The sequence below is a fragment of the Camelus dromedarius genome, chromosome 22 (genome assembly GCF_036321535.1).
Source record: "Camelus dromedarius isolate mCamDro1 chromosome 22, mCamDro1.pat, whole genome shotgun sequence".
Taxonomy (NCBI): Eukaryota; Metazoa; Chordata; class Mammalia; order Artiodactyla; family Camelidae; genus Camelus; species Camelus dromedarius.
This window is the reverse complement of record NC_087457.1, coordinates 34,236,353-34,253,809: the sequence shown is the minus strand read 5'-3', so window position 1 is coordinate 34,253,809 and position 17,457 is coordinate 34,236,353. Positions and strand designations below refer to the sequence as shown.

The window sequence follows — 17,457 nt, the reverse complement described above, 5'->3', positions numbered from 1 at the left end:
TCCAGGCAGAGTCCAGGCTGACGTGCACAGAACTCCTCCTCCTCCTCCTGGGGCCTGGGAGGAGTTCTACGTTGCGGTCACCAAAGTGGTAGATCCGTCCCACGAGGAGAATGGGCAGGGCAGGCCATGAGAAACCCAGCACTTCTGCTGGAAAATAACTATATTTCAGTCTCTAAACCTTATTTTTCTCTGTAAGGCACTCAGGCATGTGCTGTCAAAGGAGTTTCTGAAGACACGATCCCCCTCCCTTCCTCCTGCCTGCAGTGTCCTACTGACGTTAACTCCGGGGTGAGTCTCAACCTGTGTCTTCCTTTTATTCTCACTGAATTCATCTGAATGATCAAAGTCTCTTGCATGGCACAATTTAATATGTGGGTCTCTTAAACAGGCGTCCACAGTGAGACCATGAAAGGAGGTAAACGAGCGCTGGTTTCCAACCTCTCTCCAGCACACGGCGCTGATGCTCCCAGTGAGGGCATGGCCGCACAGTCCGTGAGTAATTTTGCCGGAAGACTGGGGGCACCTGGATCCGTGCACAGTAAGACCCCGGTCCTGTGGCTGAGTCTGCTCTGGGTTTCTGACCCGAGACGAGGAGGTGCTGGTCAACGGTGAGAGCCACACTGGTATGAGCTCCCTTCCTGCCTGAACCACCTGCCAAACTCCCCTTCACGTGTCGCCGAAACAGCCCACGAAGTACACAAGCTTCACTTCGCAAATAAATATTAAAACAAAACTCTCATCTGAAGGAAGGAATTTTTATGCTCCATCACCCAACTGCCCTCGCTGCTGCCATATGCAGAGTGCAGGCTGTGCAGGTTTGGGAGTAAAGGCACTGCGGACTTGTTACTATTTGCACAATCTGCCCACTTGTGTTGTGCACACATATCCAATGGCCTGATGTGGCGATTTCTAAAGGTGAGGTGTGAAAGAGGAGTCTGCCAAACCTACAGACAATTCTGGTAAGGTTAGTGATAAAGAACTGCTTTTTTTTGTATCATGTCACTGCACTCAGTGCAACATGAGGGACGAAATAATTCTGTCTTTAGAGTGAAAGCTACTTATCATTTTCCATGGGGACACACGGTGTCCTATTCACTGTGCATGGTACGTGGGGACAACTTACACTCACAGCACTGGCTTCAGCAAACTCGAAGACACTTAACTGCAAATCACAGCCATTTGACAGGTAATGTTGCTGATTATTTTAAACGGCTACTGGGATCTCAAATAGAGGAACACTTTTGTTGTGGGGGAAAAAAGTCACATTGGTGAAAAGGCTCAGGAAGCAAGTTATTCAGTAGCAGAATTTACTGACCAGAAAGGACAAAGTCAAACGGTTGGTGAAACCTTAGTCACTCACACGAAGAACTACCCTGAGTGCAGAGTGGAATTCCAGGATGAGACAGACACAGTGTGAGAAACTGGAAGAGACTTCTCCTCCCAAAGCTACCGCCAGTCAACACTGGTGACAGGCACGGGGTGCTCTGAAGGGGGTGCTCTGAAGGGCTTCTACAAGAAAGCAGTGACACAGCCCCCCCACCAGATCTGGTCAACAGATCTGGATAAGGGATCTGGATGAGGGATTACATCAACAGGTGTAAATGAGGGTAAAATTCAAGAACATGTTTTCTGCCGTAAACAGGTGCTTTGAATAAGCAAAGACTAAGATGCATTTAATGGTTTGTCTTCCCTTCTGGAAACAAAAGATCTGGCAAAGAAGCTGTGTTGGTGACTACACAGATGGCGCCTGGGTGTTGATCTCATGGGAGGTCTGACTCTGTTGTTACAAAGGGAAGTTTCCATGTTGTCACAGCACATGGTTCTCTTCGCAGAAAGGGGCTGTTGCAAAAGCCTGTGGACAGTGCTGCAGAAGTGATGAACTTCATAAAATAAGGACAACTGAATAATGTTTACGGACCATGTGCGAACGTAGAGGAAGAGGCTCACGGGAGGTGGAGAAGGGCTGTGGGAACAAGTGTCAGCTGTCACTTCCACCGTGTGAGCCTGGAGAACAGGCTTCTGCAACCTGCCCCCCACCCCCGCCACAGAGGAAGCAACCTGACCTCAGGTGATAACACTATTGAATTTAAAAGGAAACCAGAACATTGGGAAAACCACCACTGCAAAAGAAAACTCGGAGATGCTTCCACCACTGTGTGGGTTTAGGGCTGGGGAGGGCCTGTTAAACCTCCTGGAAGAAGGGAGTGGGTGGCGGGGAGCGGGCCGCTCTCTGCACCTCCTGTTCAGCTGGAGAACACGACTTTGCAGGACGGGGAACGGCCTGTGAGCTGCGGGCTGACGCCTGCGCACCACCCCGGAGAGGGTCTCCGAGTCCCAGGAAGAGGAGGCCCTGCCACCCGGTAGGCAGAGGGCCCGCTGCTGCCGTTCTCAACTCCTTACAGCAGTCAGCAAGCTCCTGGGCTTAGAGAGGCTCAGGAACGGAAACAAAGACTCTCTCGTCAGTAGAAAACGAAACTAATGAGTGCTTAGCTCAATCTGAAACTGAGGACAACGTATTTGTGAAGCAAAAAATCGGTGCTGTTCCCACTGAAGGGGTGCACTAGGGACGCTGCAGTTTCAGAAACCCCACTTCTCATGTGGATATTGATTCACTGCAGAGAGCAAGGGGCCAGCTGCTGTGAATAACATTTTTCATTTGCTAGGAATGCATCTGTGCCTAAGCATATCACATAAAAATATTTTTTCCCAAAATCTTGTATAAAATTTTGCTCAGGGGCTCTATTTTCATTCTTATTGCTTTACTATTTACATACCATTTACTGTTTCACACTGTTAATAGACTTGAGTTTGTCAATAATATTAAAGTATATTTACTACCTTTATCTGAATCAAATCTGAGCCATCTTTATGGAAAAAAAGTAAATCCTCTTTTGTCTTAAACAAGTTATTCAACAAAAATGTCCTATGTTTTTCTTATAGGTGTTCATATGAAAATATTAAGTTTCATAAGTGTACACAAAGCCTCTGTCAGTGTTTTTAGTATAGAAAGTTTGACAAAATGTCATTCTTTGTTTTAAACCTGGAAAATGACTGTTACAAATGCTATGCACCACATGATATACTTTGTTAGCATCTCCCGTAACAGAAATTTGTGAGAACACTTTGGCCTATTTGGAAAAGTTTTTTTAAAAAGTAAAAATTAAGAAAATGAGTTTATATTTTCCGTATAGAGGGGGACCCACGCAGAAGAACAGGCTGCTGTGCTGGTCAAATTGGACAGAGGCTCAGAGCCCAGGTCGTGTTCGGCTCTCAGGAGCACTGATGGTGCTGGCGCCAGATCGCATCTCCCAGGACTGGTCCTGCCACCAACCTGAGAGGTGCCAGACAGCACAGTGACCCCGGCTCCCTGAGGCCTGGAATCCTCCCTAGTCCTCCTCCAGGGACAGCCCGAGAAAGGCGTTTCAGCCATGCCCCTACCCCCACTGCACCGCACGCCGGTCCTTCCTCTCGCTCTGCAAGGTGTGTACAAAAATGTCTCCAAAATGCAAGCCTGACCCAGTGATTTCCACGCTTAACCCTCTCCGAGCCTCCCAACCCTTCGGAAGAAATGCCAACCTTGTTGGAGAGGGGCGCGGGCATGTGCTTCGTGGTCTGGCCCCAGCTGGCTGCCCCGGACACCCCTCACTGCAGCATCAGCCTGTGTGATCACAGGGGCCAACCCAGCCTGTGTCCTGTCCTGAGGCTCTGCTCCCCCAGACCCCTCCCCAGAGACCTGACCAGCATCTTCCAGGTGACAGCCCAGCACTGGATGTCGTCGGCACTCCACACCCGAAATCCATCACCTGGACCCACCAGTCTCTATCACTCCGCTCTGTTTTATTGGTTTATTGACTTGTGTGTTTGCTTTGCATGGCACCCACTACCACCTGAAATCATGTCATCTGTTTGCTTCTTTACTTTCTGCCTGATGTTTCACTCAGAAGTAAGTCCACGAGGGGCCAGACTTGCTCTGTCCTGGGCGCCACTGTCATCCCAGGCCCAGATATGCCACCTGCAGACACCCATGGATGCTCGTTCTGAAGAAGTAAGTGAACCAGAAGGTCAGGGAACAGTGGCGTGCACTGAGATGCTGCCACTCTCTGCCTCCTCTGCAAAACTGGAGAACAGCTTCGCGTAACTGACCTCGCCTCCCCAGGGCACTTAATCACCTCTCAGCCTAGTGACGCGGGAAGATCTGTGTCCCACAGCTCTCCAGGTTTACCTGCCTGTTGGGATAAAGCTCACCTGAGTTCAATCATCACTCCCATCATGCTTCCGGTTCTGCTGCTGCTGAGAGCAGCAGCTTAAAAGGCAGACCTGGCCTCTTGGTGTGGAGTTTCCTTACCTTGAAGAGGAAGCAACACCAAAGCCTAAGGCACAGGGCTTTAAGGATTCAGTGAAATAAGGAACACAGTTCCTTTAAGTTTCTAAATCATGTTAATTCCTCAGTAAATATTAGCTAACATCGCCTGCCACCTTCTGCTGTGCCACAGCACCCCCACCCACTCCCATCCTTGAGACAGCTGGAGGTTCTGATAAGTGAGCAAGTTTTGGAGGCCAGTACACGTCGTCGTTAAGCTCTGCGTGGATGCAGCGTCAGCGCTTCAGGATGCAGTGGGTGGAGGAGGGAACGGACTAATCCGCCCTCAGACGGGGAACCAGCAGATTTTACTGAACACCTGACTTGCAGGATAGCCATGCTGTTGCCCTCCCTCACCTCCCTAATCATGACTTCTGTTTGGGAGGCTCTGTTTTCAGACTCTTTTCACTACAGATAGGACATTTTTCTTGCTGACATGTTAGGCTCTTCGTAGCTCAGGCCTGATATTAAACCACAGTCTGGTTTTCATTCTACGTACCAGAGGCCTGACTGATGACCACAGGCGCTCACTGCCGTGCAGCCCTGCACTTCTGCACTGAAGCCTGTGACTGGCGGGGCAGGATGCTCTCTGTGACACCAGCATGTTGACGGTGACCTTGGCCTCCACGTCATCCCACTCCGAGAATTCCAGACTTGATTTGGGACACTGAAGATAGAGGCTCATCACCGTGGGACCTAGGACAGACTTCTCGAGTCCCACAGAGGGAGCGACATGCCACATCTGGAAGGGGAAGGAAGTCTCATGGCACGTGTTTGGGGAAAAAAGAGATTTCATTGACTTGTGTTCTGAATTACTGAAAGGAATGGCCAAAATCTCAGAGCAGCAAGTGACAAAGAGCTTCTTCTCTACGTGGAGGAACTGAGGCCTTCCCAGCCTCTGAGAGACAAAGATGTGATTTCCCGGGGGAGGGGAGAGCCACCTGCGAGAAAAACTGCATCATGATTTGGGAGGAAGGACTGAGGGTGTTATTAGAAACTTAAAAAAACACATCAACACAGAAAGTTTGAAATCTCATCCAATCATCTATCATTTATGTGGCATTTTTTCTTTTAAACTCAGATTGGCATACACAACCTGGCCCAGATCGCAGCCAAGGGTGGGGAGGTGTTCAGGGCAGGTGTCAACGTGAAGAGTCTGAAGCAGTGAGGCTTAATCACGGCTCGGCACGGGGCTGAGCGAGAGACAGGACTTGGGAAATGTTTCCACACACAGACACAGAGGTTTTCGTTCTGATCTTGAGACGTAACCAGGGCATCCCTGGTGTGATCCTTTGAGACCACGGCCGAATGTTACCCCTGCGGATTCAGCCAGTACTCCCAGTGGCCAGTCTCCTCTGACAGCTCGTGGGGGCAGGTGGACCCTGATGAGGCTGGCGGGGAGGCTCGGGTACCGCACCATCTAAGCCATAAACCTGAGCTCCATCTGAAAGTCCCAACTCTGAGGGGACTTACCAAAAGCCTGCACTGAAGATTTTACATAATTGTAGCTCATTTACCTCAATCCTACATCAAGATAAACTTGTTTTACACATACACTTAAAATATGTATGTATATCTACATCTGCTTCTGGTAACTTTTAATTCAAATGTGAGGTGTGTTTTTTTTTTCAAATAGGTGCCAATCATAATTTGAATTTTCTCTTTATTTTCTGTTCACTTAATTGTCTTACACATGCCAGTTTTCTATAAAATATATACTAGTTCAGCATTTCAGTCATTCTGTATCTGTACAGGATTCTGCAAGTCAGTCAAACGGGATGTTAAAACAGCTTCTATAAAGCAAACGTTTGAATGGACCATGTTCCCCCAACATTAAATGGGAGAATGTCAAAACGGGCGATTTTAGTCCAGATCAAAGACAAAGCACGTAAGATGTGAATGTAGCTGACGACGTTATGCTCTAGAGATTTTAAATCTGTATTAGCCCACAAATGCCTTGCACATAAGACTCCTCACAGCACTCAACAGCACCAGATGCTGGGACGATTCTGAACCATTAATGCCCTAGGTGGATTTTATGAACATGAAATATTTAATTAAGAGCACTCTTGTCGGTCGTGTTAGCATTTAGAAGTGACCCTGTGAGATGATATGCTTGGTTCAGTCCTCTAGCAAAACGTGTCAAACAAAATATGCCTTCTCCTCAACAACAAAACATTCCTGCTACAAACGGAAAAATTCAGAAATCAGTCCACGGACTTGCAGGAAGCCACAGCGACGAGAAGCAGGTGCTGGGTATGTCTGCTGTTAGAAACAATAACGGCATGTCTCCTCTGTGAGCACCTCTCGAAGCAAGGCTTGATTTATTCCACTTCTGCTACCTGGGAGGTTCATTCAGTTTCAAGTACAGCTGCCCAGCACCTCACCACAGAGAGGTGACGGGAGGGTAAATCCTTGTGGCTCCCTTCCTCCGGCACCTGCCAGGGGCCCACTCTGCAGGGCTGACAGCCATCAGCAGGCCTCACACGTCAGTGGAAACCCGGGAAAGCAATTACCAGGTCATTAGCACCGTCAAAGCATCGCCTAGAGGCCTGTGAAGACCCGCAGAACACTCTCCAGACCTTTGGAATACTCTCTTTTTAAGTCTGCACACTGGCGGGAACCGCTGGGTAACAGGTATCCTCCAAAATAAAGAACAGCCTAAGGAAGGCAAGAAAGTATGGGAAAGCCAAGTGCTCACAAAGCACCACCCACGGCCAAGCTTAGGAGCGACAAACAGTTTATCTGGGAACATTAGTACACTATATTTGGCCATTTTTTAGACCCAAATATTGTGTACATTTGTGGGGTTGGTGGCTTGGAGACAGCTTTATCTGTTAAAAAAAAAAAACCAGTCACAGCACCACCCTCTCTGCCTCCTAGGTGATATAAAACAATTAGTTGTCAAGCTAATTATTCAGCGTCGTTAATCAGCCTGCTCTACTCCATCCACCATGCACCAGACAGGAATTCAAAGACATTGTAGACAGAGGCTTGCTTACAAGAGATAATAACTTACTTCATTCAAATCTAGGATTCCTAAGACCCACCATTATGTTTTATACCATTAAGAAACAAGGAAACAAATTTTTAGAACTCTTAAAAAATACGATACAAAGTTTAACTTTAGCTCTGGGCAAGTCATGAACCGGCCACACAAATCTATTACTGTCTGGGGAGCTTCTCCCTCTATCTGGGGGGGTTTGACCATTTCCCCTGCCTTTGGTTGAAATGCTTGGAGTAGGAAGGTAATCTTTTTTTCCAGTTGAAGATGGTTAAAAAAAAAAAGCAAAGAAAAAAACACAGCCTCGTTATTTGTGAACACTTTTCCCTTTGTCTCTTAACAGGGTGAGATAAAAGCGTTCAGAGTGTGATCTTTCTGCTGAGGATCTCTGTATGTAAGAAACGGAAGACTATGTATTAAAAACAGCAGTGGCCTCTGGGTGGTAATTACGCAAAATGGCATTATACAAAGTTTTAATCTTTTCTTTCTTTTATAAATGTCTAAATATCCTCAATAAATTATTTCTCCATCCTGTTTCATCGTCACGCGATGCCTGGTCGCCACGTGGATGTGTTTTACTGAGCTGGGCTGTTAGTTGGTTTTCCCTCTTCCTCCCACCGTGGGACCTCCCTGCAAGCGAAGACCTGAGATCTCTGCTCATCGCTCTTTCCCAATTATCTGCAGGAATGTGGGTGCAAAGATGTGCTGAACGAGTATGTCTTGTTGTATTGTTCCTACTTGTATGATCACTGTTAGCTTTAAATAAGAAAAGCACTGAACAGAAATGTATTTAGATGCAAGGAGTGAGTGGGCGGTACTTGGGCACTGAGAATGAAAGGGCTGGTACAGAGAGGGGGTATACTGGAGACTTGATACGGACAACGTAAGGCACCAGTAACGTGAGGGAGCCCTGCTGCTGTGCAGGAGGACAGCTGGCGCTGAACCCGACTTCCTCCAGCAGAGGTCAGGGACTTATGAAGAAAGCAAGGGGACAGTTAGTAGACCCCATCGTGGCATCTGGGCTGGAAAGGTGTCTGACGGAAACACAAGGACGCTCAATGCAGTGTCATAGCCGACAGTCATGTCCTGTCTCTGCTTCTCCACCAATCTGTGACTCCCCTAATGTGGAAATAACATCTATTGAATTATATCTATTCAAATTCCACTTCAAAGCATCTTAAAATACTGTGAATGCAAATGAATGCCTTTTCTATATCTGTATGACTTTGTTACTTCAAATTATGTACAAAATCCACTGAATAATAAAAGAAGTTAATGTTCTTTCTACCAAAACGACTGTGATAAGCTGAATTTTCTTACAAACATTGAATACAAAGCAAATTTTCTTATTTGTCTGTAGTTCTCAAGAGTTAGTCATCAAATAAAAGGCGTAATGCAAACATATACATGGCTGTGGCCAGTTACTGCCCCTGAAATATCTCACAAGTCCATCTCCTCCTCCCCAAACCTGAAGCCGCTGTGCTGACCGAGGGTCACATGGTCTTGCACAGTCACAGCAAAGTCATCGCGCTTCCTGCTTCTGCCTTGTGCCCTTCAACACTGTCCACCTGACTGTCGGCAGGATGACCTCTAAGACGTAAGCATTGCAGTGCTCTTCCTTCTATCAGCGGCCAACGCTGACAGCCAGCGTCATTAGCATCACACTGAAACCCTCCGCCTGTCCTTCAGGGTCCCATTTAAGTCTTCTTGCATCTAGGAGTTAATAATCACACTGAAGACAAGGAGGCGGAGGAGGAGGAGATGGAGGAGGGATTTCTACTGTGTTTGGGAGACAAGGTTCTAGGTGCTTCACACTGATTTTATACTCTTCACAACAACCTTCAAAGGCAGGCACTGTTAACACCTTAAGGAAACACAAGCTCAGAGTGGTCAAATGTTCTGCCTCAATCACACAGCCTGCAGGAGTCACACCCAGAAGTCCAGCTTAGAGACCACCCCCAGTGCTGCTCAGTGGTGCCTCAGCCCACTGGCCGCACACCCCAAGCTTAGGTCCTCATCCCTGGCTCCCCTCCCTTGCTCCACAAAGGACTTGAGGATTTTCTGATCATGCCTACAATGCCCTACTGGCCTGGCATTCTGCACAGGTTTCTAAGCTTATTAACCAGTGATAGTCCGAAGGCACTCACAACAGTTGAAAAGGATTGTTAAATCCACTTTCCCATCTATTCCCAAAAGACCCACCTGCTCTCACTCCCCGCTCAAGCCCTCACCCCTCACGAGCTCCTATGACTTGCCCATCTGCTAGAAAGCCGTCCGCACACCCAGCAGGTTCTCCTGGCCAAGGCGATCCAGACGCCCTCCCCCGCCCTGCTCTTCTGGTTGTCTGGACACACCATATGTGCGTAAAGTTTAGTCCATTTCTCCAAAATGGCCGAGATGTCACCCTGACAGTTCAATGTGCAAGCACAAAATGAGTGTGGGAAGACCCACAGGATGTCCTAGAAAGTGGAAAGGCAGGCGTGGCAACAAGAACCCATGTTTCTAAGTGTTTGTTTACTTAATCTCCGTCAAACTTTACAATTTCCTCCACATGCAAAGCACCATGGGATGCTCAGATGCACATGAAGATGTTTATGAGGGTTCTTCAGTTGCTAATATTTGCTTGGCTAATGAAATACTTCTATGAATTTTTGAGCATTTGTTTACTTAGAAGATTGCTATGTTCTGAATGTGTTGTGTCCTGCCCCTCGAATTCGTATGTTGAAAGCCTAGTGATGGAAATGGAGGTGGGGCCTTTGGCAGGTGGTTATGTCAGGCGGGCTGTGCCCCTGTGCCTGAGATTAGTGCCCCTGAGAGCCCCTCCCTGTCTGAGTGTGAGGACAGCGAGAAGCCTGCACCTGCACCCTGGAAGGGGGTCCTCACCAGAACCCAGCCACGCTGGCACCTGATCTCAAACTTCAGCTTCCAGAAATGTGAGAAGTAAATGTCTGCAGTTTATATGCCACCTGGTTAGTGATAATTTGTTATAGCTGCCTGAACGAATGAAGACAAAGTTGAAATGTCTTAAATCTTTTAAATCCTGAATTTACCATGAACGGAAACACTGCTCTCTGAGGTGCTCAAATTAAAATTGGGTACTGAAATTTTTTCAGCGCCAAATGTATTTGAAAAAAAATTTGCGCGCACACACACATACACACACACACACACACACGTACCCATATATCCACATATGTTAGGGTTCCAAGGAAAGCTGTCTTCCATGTTTAATCTTTTCAGTGAAAACCCCAGGGGTAGACTTTGAGAACCTTTGCTTGTAATTCCCATAATCTGTGGGTAGCTAACCACATATTACTTAAGAATTTGACCACAGGACTCCTCAAAAGTTTTACCTGAGAAAAGATGGATTGTTGAATGTATTTATAGTAAAAAATATTAAGTAGTATCTTGCACTGTATTAATTTTTATAGAATCTCTACTAGACTAGGACAGCAAGAACAATTACAGACAAGTGCTTAGAAACCTACTTGTCCACCAAACTGAATCCACTTGGGGTACTTTTTGGTTTTTGAAAAATTTTTCTGCAGGTTCTCCTAATACATGCCCATTAATTACTACAGTAATTCTCCTAAGAGTCATTATAGATAATGCATATTAATATAATACATATTAGGATAATTATATACATTAATAAACACATGCAAGTGAATAGATTTCTGGTATTCCTGTTAACTTGACATCTCACAATATTACAAATTGTAACACGTGTTACTCAGAGACTCTGTCAACTCCCTACAAGCATTTTTTTGTATGAGCTGTTCTGTGTCACCACTTGGTATAAACTGACACATGTCCCTGGGTTATTTAATTGTCGAAGCAGATCTAAGACCAGGGAAGAGTGTAAGTCATCATGAGAGGGTTAATCCTTCAAACAAAAGAGGGGTTTAGTAACTAATGTCTCATTGACTTTGGAAACTGATTTCAGTTTTCTATTTGATCTTACTTCATAAGGTTTAGAAAGCACATCAAACACACGAATTGAGGTGTACCAATTCCTCTTGCCTAGCATTCCGCTCATGCTTCTGGCAAGAGCCACTGTCTGGAAACCTTTACGTAAGCCTTCCTTTTTCTTATGCTCGATATGTAACACGCCTTCAGCACCACACGCTTAATCGGGAAACCCCCTTATTTGGAATGTCTCCCAAGGAATCAAATTAAGCTTAATGATACTTAATGGCAATGGCTGCTGCTTAATTTGGATGGTAATTCTGCTTAATTGAGACGCCTTCAGGTGTCTAAGTGGAGCTCTTGCAAGAGAATCGTGTGTGAGTCTGTCAACCCGGAATAGCTTGGTTCTTCTTTGAACATTTCACCCAAATAAATGAAGAAAAGGCAAGGGACTTTCTGAAGCAGTATAACACGAAATTCTGAAATTCAACTTGTCAATTGTTGCGAGTACAGAGTCAACACAATATGTAAGAAATATTTACAAAAATCTACGTAAGTGCACACAAACATGAGAGAGAAAAGTGGAAGCTGTAAAATGAGAGAAATGCATACACCCAAACTGCATAAATCCGTTATTTCATCTGTCATTGTTAAGTTTGGCCAAGTCTAAAAATCAACTTCAAAATGTCAAAGGACACACTTCATGAGTTTTAACTAATTTTAGCCCACCCGTGTCCGGTGAAATGGGAAGATAGTGGGCTTTGAAACGTATCAAAGTCAACAGCTGAACGTGGAGATAACCAAGATCCCCTCCTCCGTCCCTCCGCTTGTCTGCACGTGGTGGATGCGGCTCGTCACCCACAGCCGCCCGCCCTTTCTTCTGGCCTCCAGATGGTTCTCTCCTCAGCTGCCCAGGAGCTGGACCGTGGACATTTGACTCAGTTGGGCCTGGAGGGACGCCTGGAGGGACGCCCAGAGGGATTTCTAGAAAATCTCCTCCATTTCCAAGAGAGACACGCTGAGTTTCTTCACTGAACTTTGAATGTGAGAATGCTACGGCCTCTAGTGACCTGAGGGGGTGTCATCACAGTTCCGGAGAGCTGAGCAGAGGAGAAAGGCCAACACCGGGGCCCCGAGCGAAGTTACTAAGCTCCATCCGGAACTAACCCGGGCATCTCCCTGGCTCTGCGCTTTTGCTACGTGAAACAGTGCTTCCCTGAAACCGCCCGGCTCTGAGGGGGCTCTTCTGCTACCTACAGCCAAGAGCCTATGGACGCACAGAATGACCTATTATTTCATCTCCATATGGTTCTCATCAAAGTGATAAGGGAACAGAGCTACAAAGGAACTAACTTCCTTCAGGAGGAAGAAAGCTGTCATGGTGCAGTGACAAGGGCAGTACGTTTTCACCCTGAAGTGAGGGAATGACTGCACGGTCCTGGGCGGGCAGTTTACCTTCCCCGGATCCCAGCTTCCTGTCTGTCAGGCCAGGGGTTTAGACCATGGGAACTCCAAGCCTCCTTCATGTGCATGGAGATTTCAGTTACTCCAGTGTGTACTGTGTGGACAGAGTCACCTGCTGTACCACTGAACAAAGGATGTTGCATCCATCAAGCCCTCAGCCTCTGCGGCCACCCCCAGGCGCACCCTGAGGGGACTCAGGTTGGACAAAAATCGGGTTCTGGCCCTACACAGTTCAGGTGCAGATCAAAGGAATGATTTCATTGAACCCAAATCTCGCATCCTCCCATACATAGAAAAATGCAAAATTCATTAACTTAAGACATCTGGTTTTCTTAATTAACAATCATCTTTTGATGTTCCAACTACCTGCTTTTTTTTTTTCCTTTTTGCAAAAACTCCTATATCTCCTGGCTCTTCCCTTACCTCCTTGGGATAGTCCCTCAGAGTGAGCTGAGAGCCTGTCTCCCAGGCCTGAGTCCTCAGCATGCCCACCCAATAGGACAAAATTCTCAACTTTAAGGTTGTGCTTTTTCTCAGCCGACAACAGGAAAGAAAGAGAAACACAGGTATACAGGCCTGTCCTTCACGTAGGAAAATCTCTGCCCTGGAGGACATCGAGCTAAGCGCGAGAAGCCAGACGCAGTAGGACACGTGCTGCGCAACCTCACTCCTATGGAATCTAAGCTAGTTGGACTCACAGAGGCAGAGGGACGGCGACTGACAGGTGCCAAGGGTGCGAGGAACGGGAAGATGTTGGTAAGGGATACAAAGTTACATTTACGTGGAAGAATGGGTCCAGACATTGAGTGTACGGCGGGGACCACGGGTGACCATACAGGACCGTACACTGGAAAACTGCTAAGAGGGCAGACAGTAAGTGTTCTCAGCACCAGAACCAGCACAGACGAGCACACCGAGAATACGCACCCTATAGCTGAATCCGAGACGGGCTCTCCAATACTGTGGATGGACAGACACACATGCAGCAGGAGAATTTCAACCCAAACAGCAAAAGTTAAGGGTGCATGACATGCACAGCTTGCTGATCTTAAATGGCCAGCCAGCACAGGGTTGGTCTCACTGGGCACACAGAGGTGGAGGATGAGAGCCTTACCTTGTCTGGATCCATCGTGGTGATGACCCACACACAGTGTGCGTTGTCTTCATACTGAACCGGGTAATTCGGGGAAGTAATGACGCCGCTGGGTCCACGCAGATTTGAGCCACACGTCCTAGCTGGAAATACAGAGATAATGTTATTTTCTACAGGATTCCATTTGTGTGACGAAGACATAAGATGCACATGGAACTTCCGAGGTAACTACTCAGCGACTGTAGTAAAAGTGGCTTGTGATCTCAAGCTGGCAAGTGGATTTTGCTCAGCCTTCAGGACCCTTGCTTGGTGCCTGCAACACTGAACTGGAACTCTATTACGTATATCTTCTAAAACATTACTATTCACAGGATGCCCTAACTGACAACAGCACTGTGCACAATGTCAAATCAAGTAAGTACATTTCAAACCCCATTCTGACTCAGACAGGGTCTGCTTAAATGTCTGTTTGTACGTGACACAACAGGAGAGTGCTGCAGAATTCAGGAGACCAGGGTTAGTCTGGACGATTCCCTACACTCTGTGACTGGGGATCAGTAACTCCAACCTCCATCGCCTCACCCTGTCCTTCTTAAATGAGGATGGTGGAACAGAAGATATTTTAAGTTCCCTTCAAGTTTTAGATCTTATATTATAACAAACTGTACCAATTTCCTTATAGCACAATGCATACAGGAACTCAAAGTGTAGTAGAAAGTATAAAGAAAGAAAATAGGAATGGTGAGTCTGAAAGGAAAAGTACCCTAAAACGGAAAGACCAAGGAAATGACACAATCCAATCAGAAGGGCTGAGCTCTGAGTATAAACATATTTCAGCTGACCGCCTCTAGCCTAAAAAGCTAGAAAGGAACTTTTAAAAAAATCAGTAGACAATTTTTGGAAATCAAATGTCACCCTGATCTCCAGTCTTAATGTTAGTAATTTAAAGTGGGTTTAACAAAAGAGCAGAAGAGCTAATCCCACAAGTTAAGAACTAACACAAGAGAATCTCTGGCTTATCCCCTAAGACACCACATCACACAGACTGATTGAACTGCCATCCAGTGAAGAGCTAACTGTCATCATGGCCCAGCCTTCCTTCCTTCCTTCTCGTTGCTGGCTGAGCACCCACTGCAGGCCAGACATTGTTCCGGGAGATTCAGCTAAACGCTAAATAGAGCAGGGTTCTGACATCCAGGGCCATCTTGTCGGGGAGGAATGAGGAGAAGTGAACTGGGAAGTTCCTAACTGCCCTCCAGGAATACACGTCTCCCTGTTTCATTTACAGTGATAGAGCAGTAATGCGGATTGTGCCTAGTCCCAACAATACGGCTGTGTTGTAATTGTTAATTTACAGATTCCTCTTTCCTACAAGGCTGTGAATCCCTTGAACTTGGGAAGGCATTCTTCCTTTCCTTATCTGTATACGCTCAGCACTGTATCCAGTGTCTACAATTGCTGACAAAGCAAAAGTGAGAAGATGACTTTAGACAGCTTTTGGTTTACTTGATACTTACTACAAAAATAATTAGCTCTGAATTCACCTACTGTACGTCGACTAACAAAAACATATGAAAAGTAACTTAAAATACTGACATTTGCTTTCCAAATGAACAGCATTTTTTAGTAAACAAGAATGCAACGTGAGCTGGTTCCAGACCCAGCAGGTGAGTCATGGCTGCAAAAGGCGTCTGACGGCAGCACACTCAGGCACACGCACCTGCACCATGCTAGCTCACTCTCCAAGGGGCTCCCAGACAAAAGCACAGACTTCAGAGCCGAAATTTTCTTAAAGCACTCTAATATTACCAGTGTTAATTAGAAAACCTTAGAAGAAAAACTGTCAATAAAATTGCGTGACACCTTTACGTTACATGCTCCTACTTTGTGAAGCTGCATACTGAATGACAGAGGCGGAATGTCCTGTTACTCAATAAATACCTGCTGACTCATTTTGAATTAACATTATCAAAGTGCCACTCTAAGCATTTCAAACTTTGAAAAGACACATCTGAAGAATCTGTGCAGTTGGGAACTAATGTGTTACAGCCCCACTGACAATTTGTACTTGTCCAGTCATTAGCTCCAGCTGTCACTCTGCTGGAAAGTTCACCAATTCTGACAGCCCGTCAATGGCTTTGTGTCCCAATTGCCTGCTTTGAAGCTTGACCTCTAACTTGACTTATTAAAATTGTTACCAGTTCTTCATGACATTCATCATACCCACTGCTTGGGGAGACAGGATTTTTAGTGATTATATTTTTAGTGAGGTAACTACTAGTAAAATATTCACAGGGAACCAACACACTTTCTACACGTCATGCATACATGATACCAGTTTCACACAGAGCAAGTTGTGAATCCAGTCCCTTCAGAGGTGTATCTCATCAAAAGTTGTCCAATTGATATATAAAATATATTCTTCTTTTTCCTTATAACTATGTCCCTGTTTTTGCAGTGCATTTTTCTAAGAAATTAACTTTTTAACCCATACTTTTAATAAAACCATCAAAATAATCGGCTGAAATGAAATATGTGGGAATGCTCAGGGCAGAGACGTTTTTTAGTGGTCTGTTTTGTTTTGTTCACTGTGTAATCTCGACAATTAGAACGGTTCCTGGCAGTTTCCCCCATAGATACTTGTTGCTGTTGTTTTTGAGTAGGTTAACAGCCTTAAATCATATGATCTAACTATAATTATTTAATTCTAATCCTCTTTCCTGGGAAATTGTTGAAAACTTGAGCTCGTACCTCAGTCCTTGCCTTTCTGTAGAAAGGGACCCCATCCTAGTCATCTGCCTCTTCACCATGTGATGACTCTACCGCCATCATTAACGATTCAATAGGCACTACTTCCTTGTTTCAAGCTTTCCTACTGGACACAGGTAATTCTCAGATTGTCTACCGATGACCACTCAAAGTTCCAGCATTTCTGTGTAGAGTTACCATCGGATAATAACAGTGTACCTTGAGTTATCATGACCTCTGTGTGCTGAAGCACAGACTGGACAGGATCCTCCAGGCCTCCCGAGACCACCTGTCACCTGGGGCTTTCTTTCTGTTCTGCAGCAGGACGGGCCATATTAAGCTGCGTGTTCTCTGAATTTTAGAGCAGGGAAGGTAGAAAGAACTATACTACTTCCTCTGTCACAGCCCACGTCTTCCTCCTCATCAGCTTCAAGCACCTGGAGGTGAATTTTGTCCACGTGCACTACACGTTAAACTCCTCAAACACCCCACCTGTGGGAAGAGTGAGACGAGCAACAGCCCAAGAGACGAGAGACAAGCCAAGACTCCTCTCTCAGTCCTCAAGGCTTGACGGACACGCACCCAGTGAGCAAGGACCAACAGGTCGAAGGGCCCTGGGGATGCCCAAGCAGGTGTTTCTGCCATTGGCCCTGAGATCAGGTTCCCTCAGGGTGGTGAGGGAGAGGAGGACGGGCGATGAGAGAAGAGAGTACAGGAGGGGAGGGCGGCCAGGCAAGGCATGCACACCCTTCGACAGAAGGAGAGCGGGGGTCTCAGTTTATCTACAAACCCATCTACACTGCTTTGCCAGCTTTTTTTCCCGCTAGAGCTAACACAGACTCGACTGGTGATCTGGGAGTCATCTGACTCTGAATGATC

General features: G+C 46.3%; 1 protein-coding gene across 1 annotated transcript in view; it reads right to left on the bottom strand.

The window, feature by feature from the left end:
- CSMD1 (CUB and Sushi multiple domains 1) overlaps positions 1–17,457 on the bottom strand; it is a 1,691,213-nt gene that overhangs the window by 285,750 nt on the left and 1,388,006 nt on the right. The window contains exon 15 of the mRNA XM_064477604.1: positions 13,852–13,973. Within this exon, the coding sequence (XP_064333674.1) occupies positions 13,852–13,973 (122 nt within the window). The remainder of the gene's footprint in view (positions 1–13,851; positions 13,974–17,457) is intronic.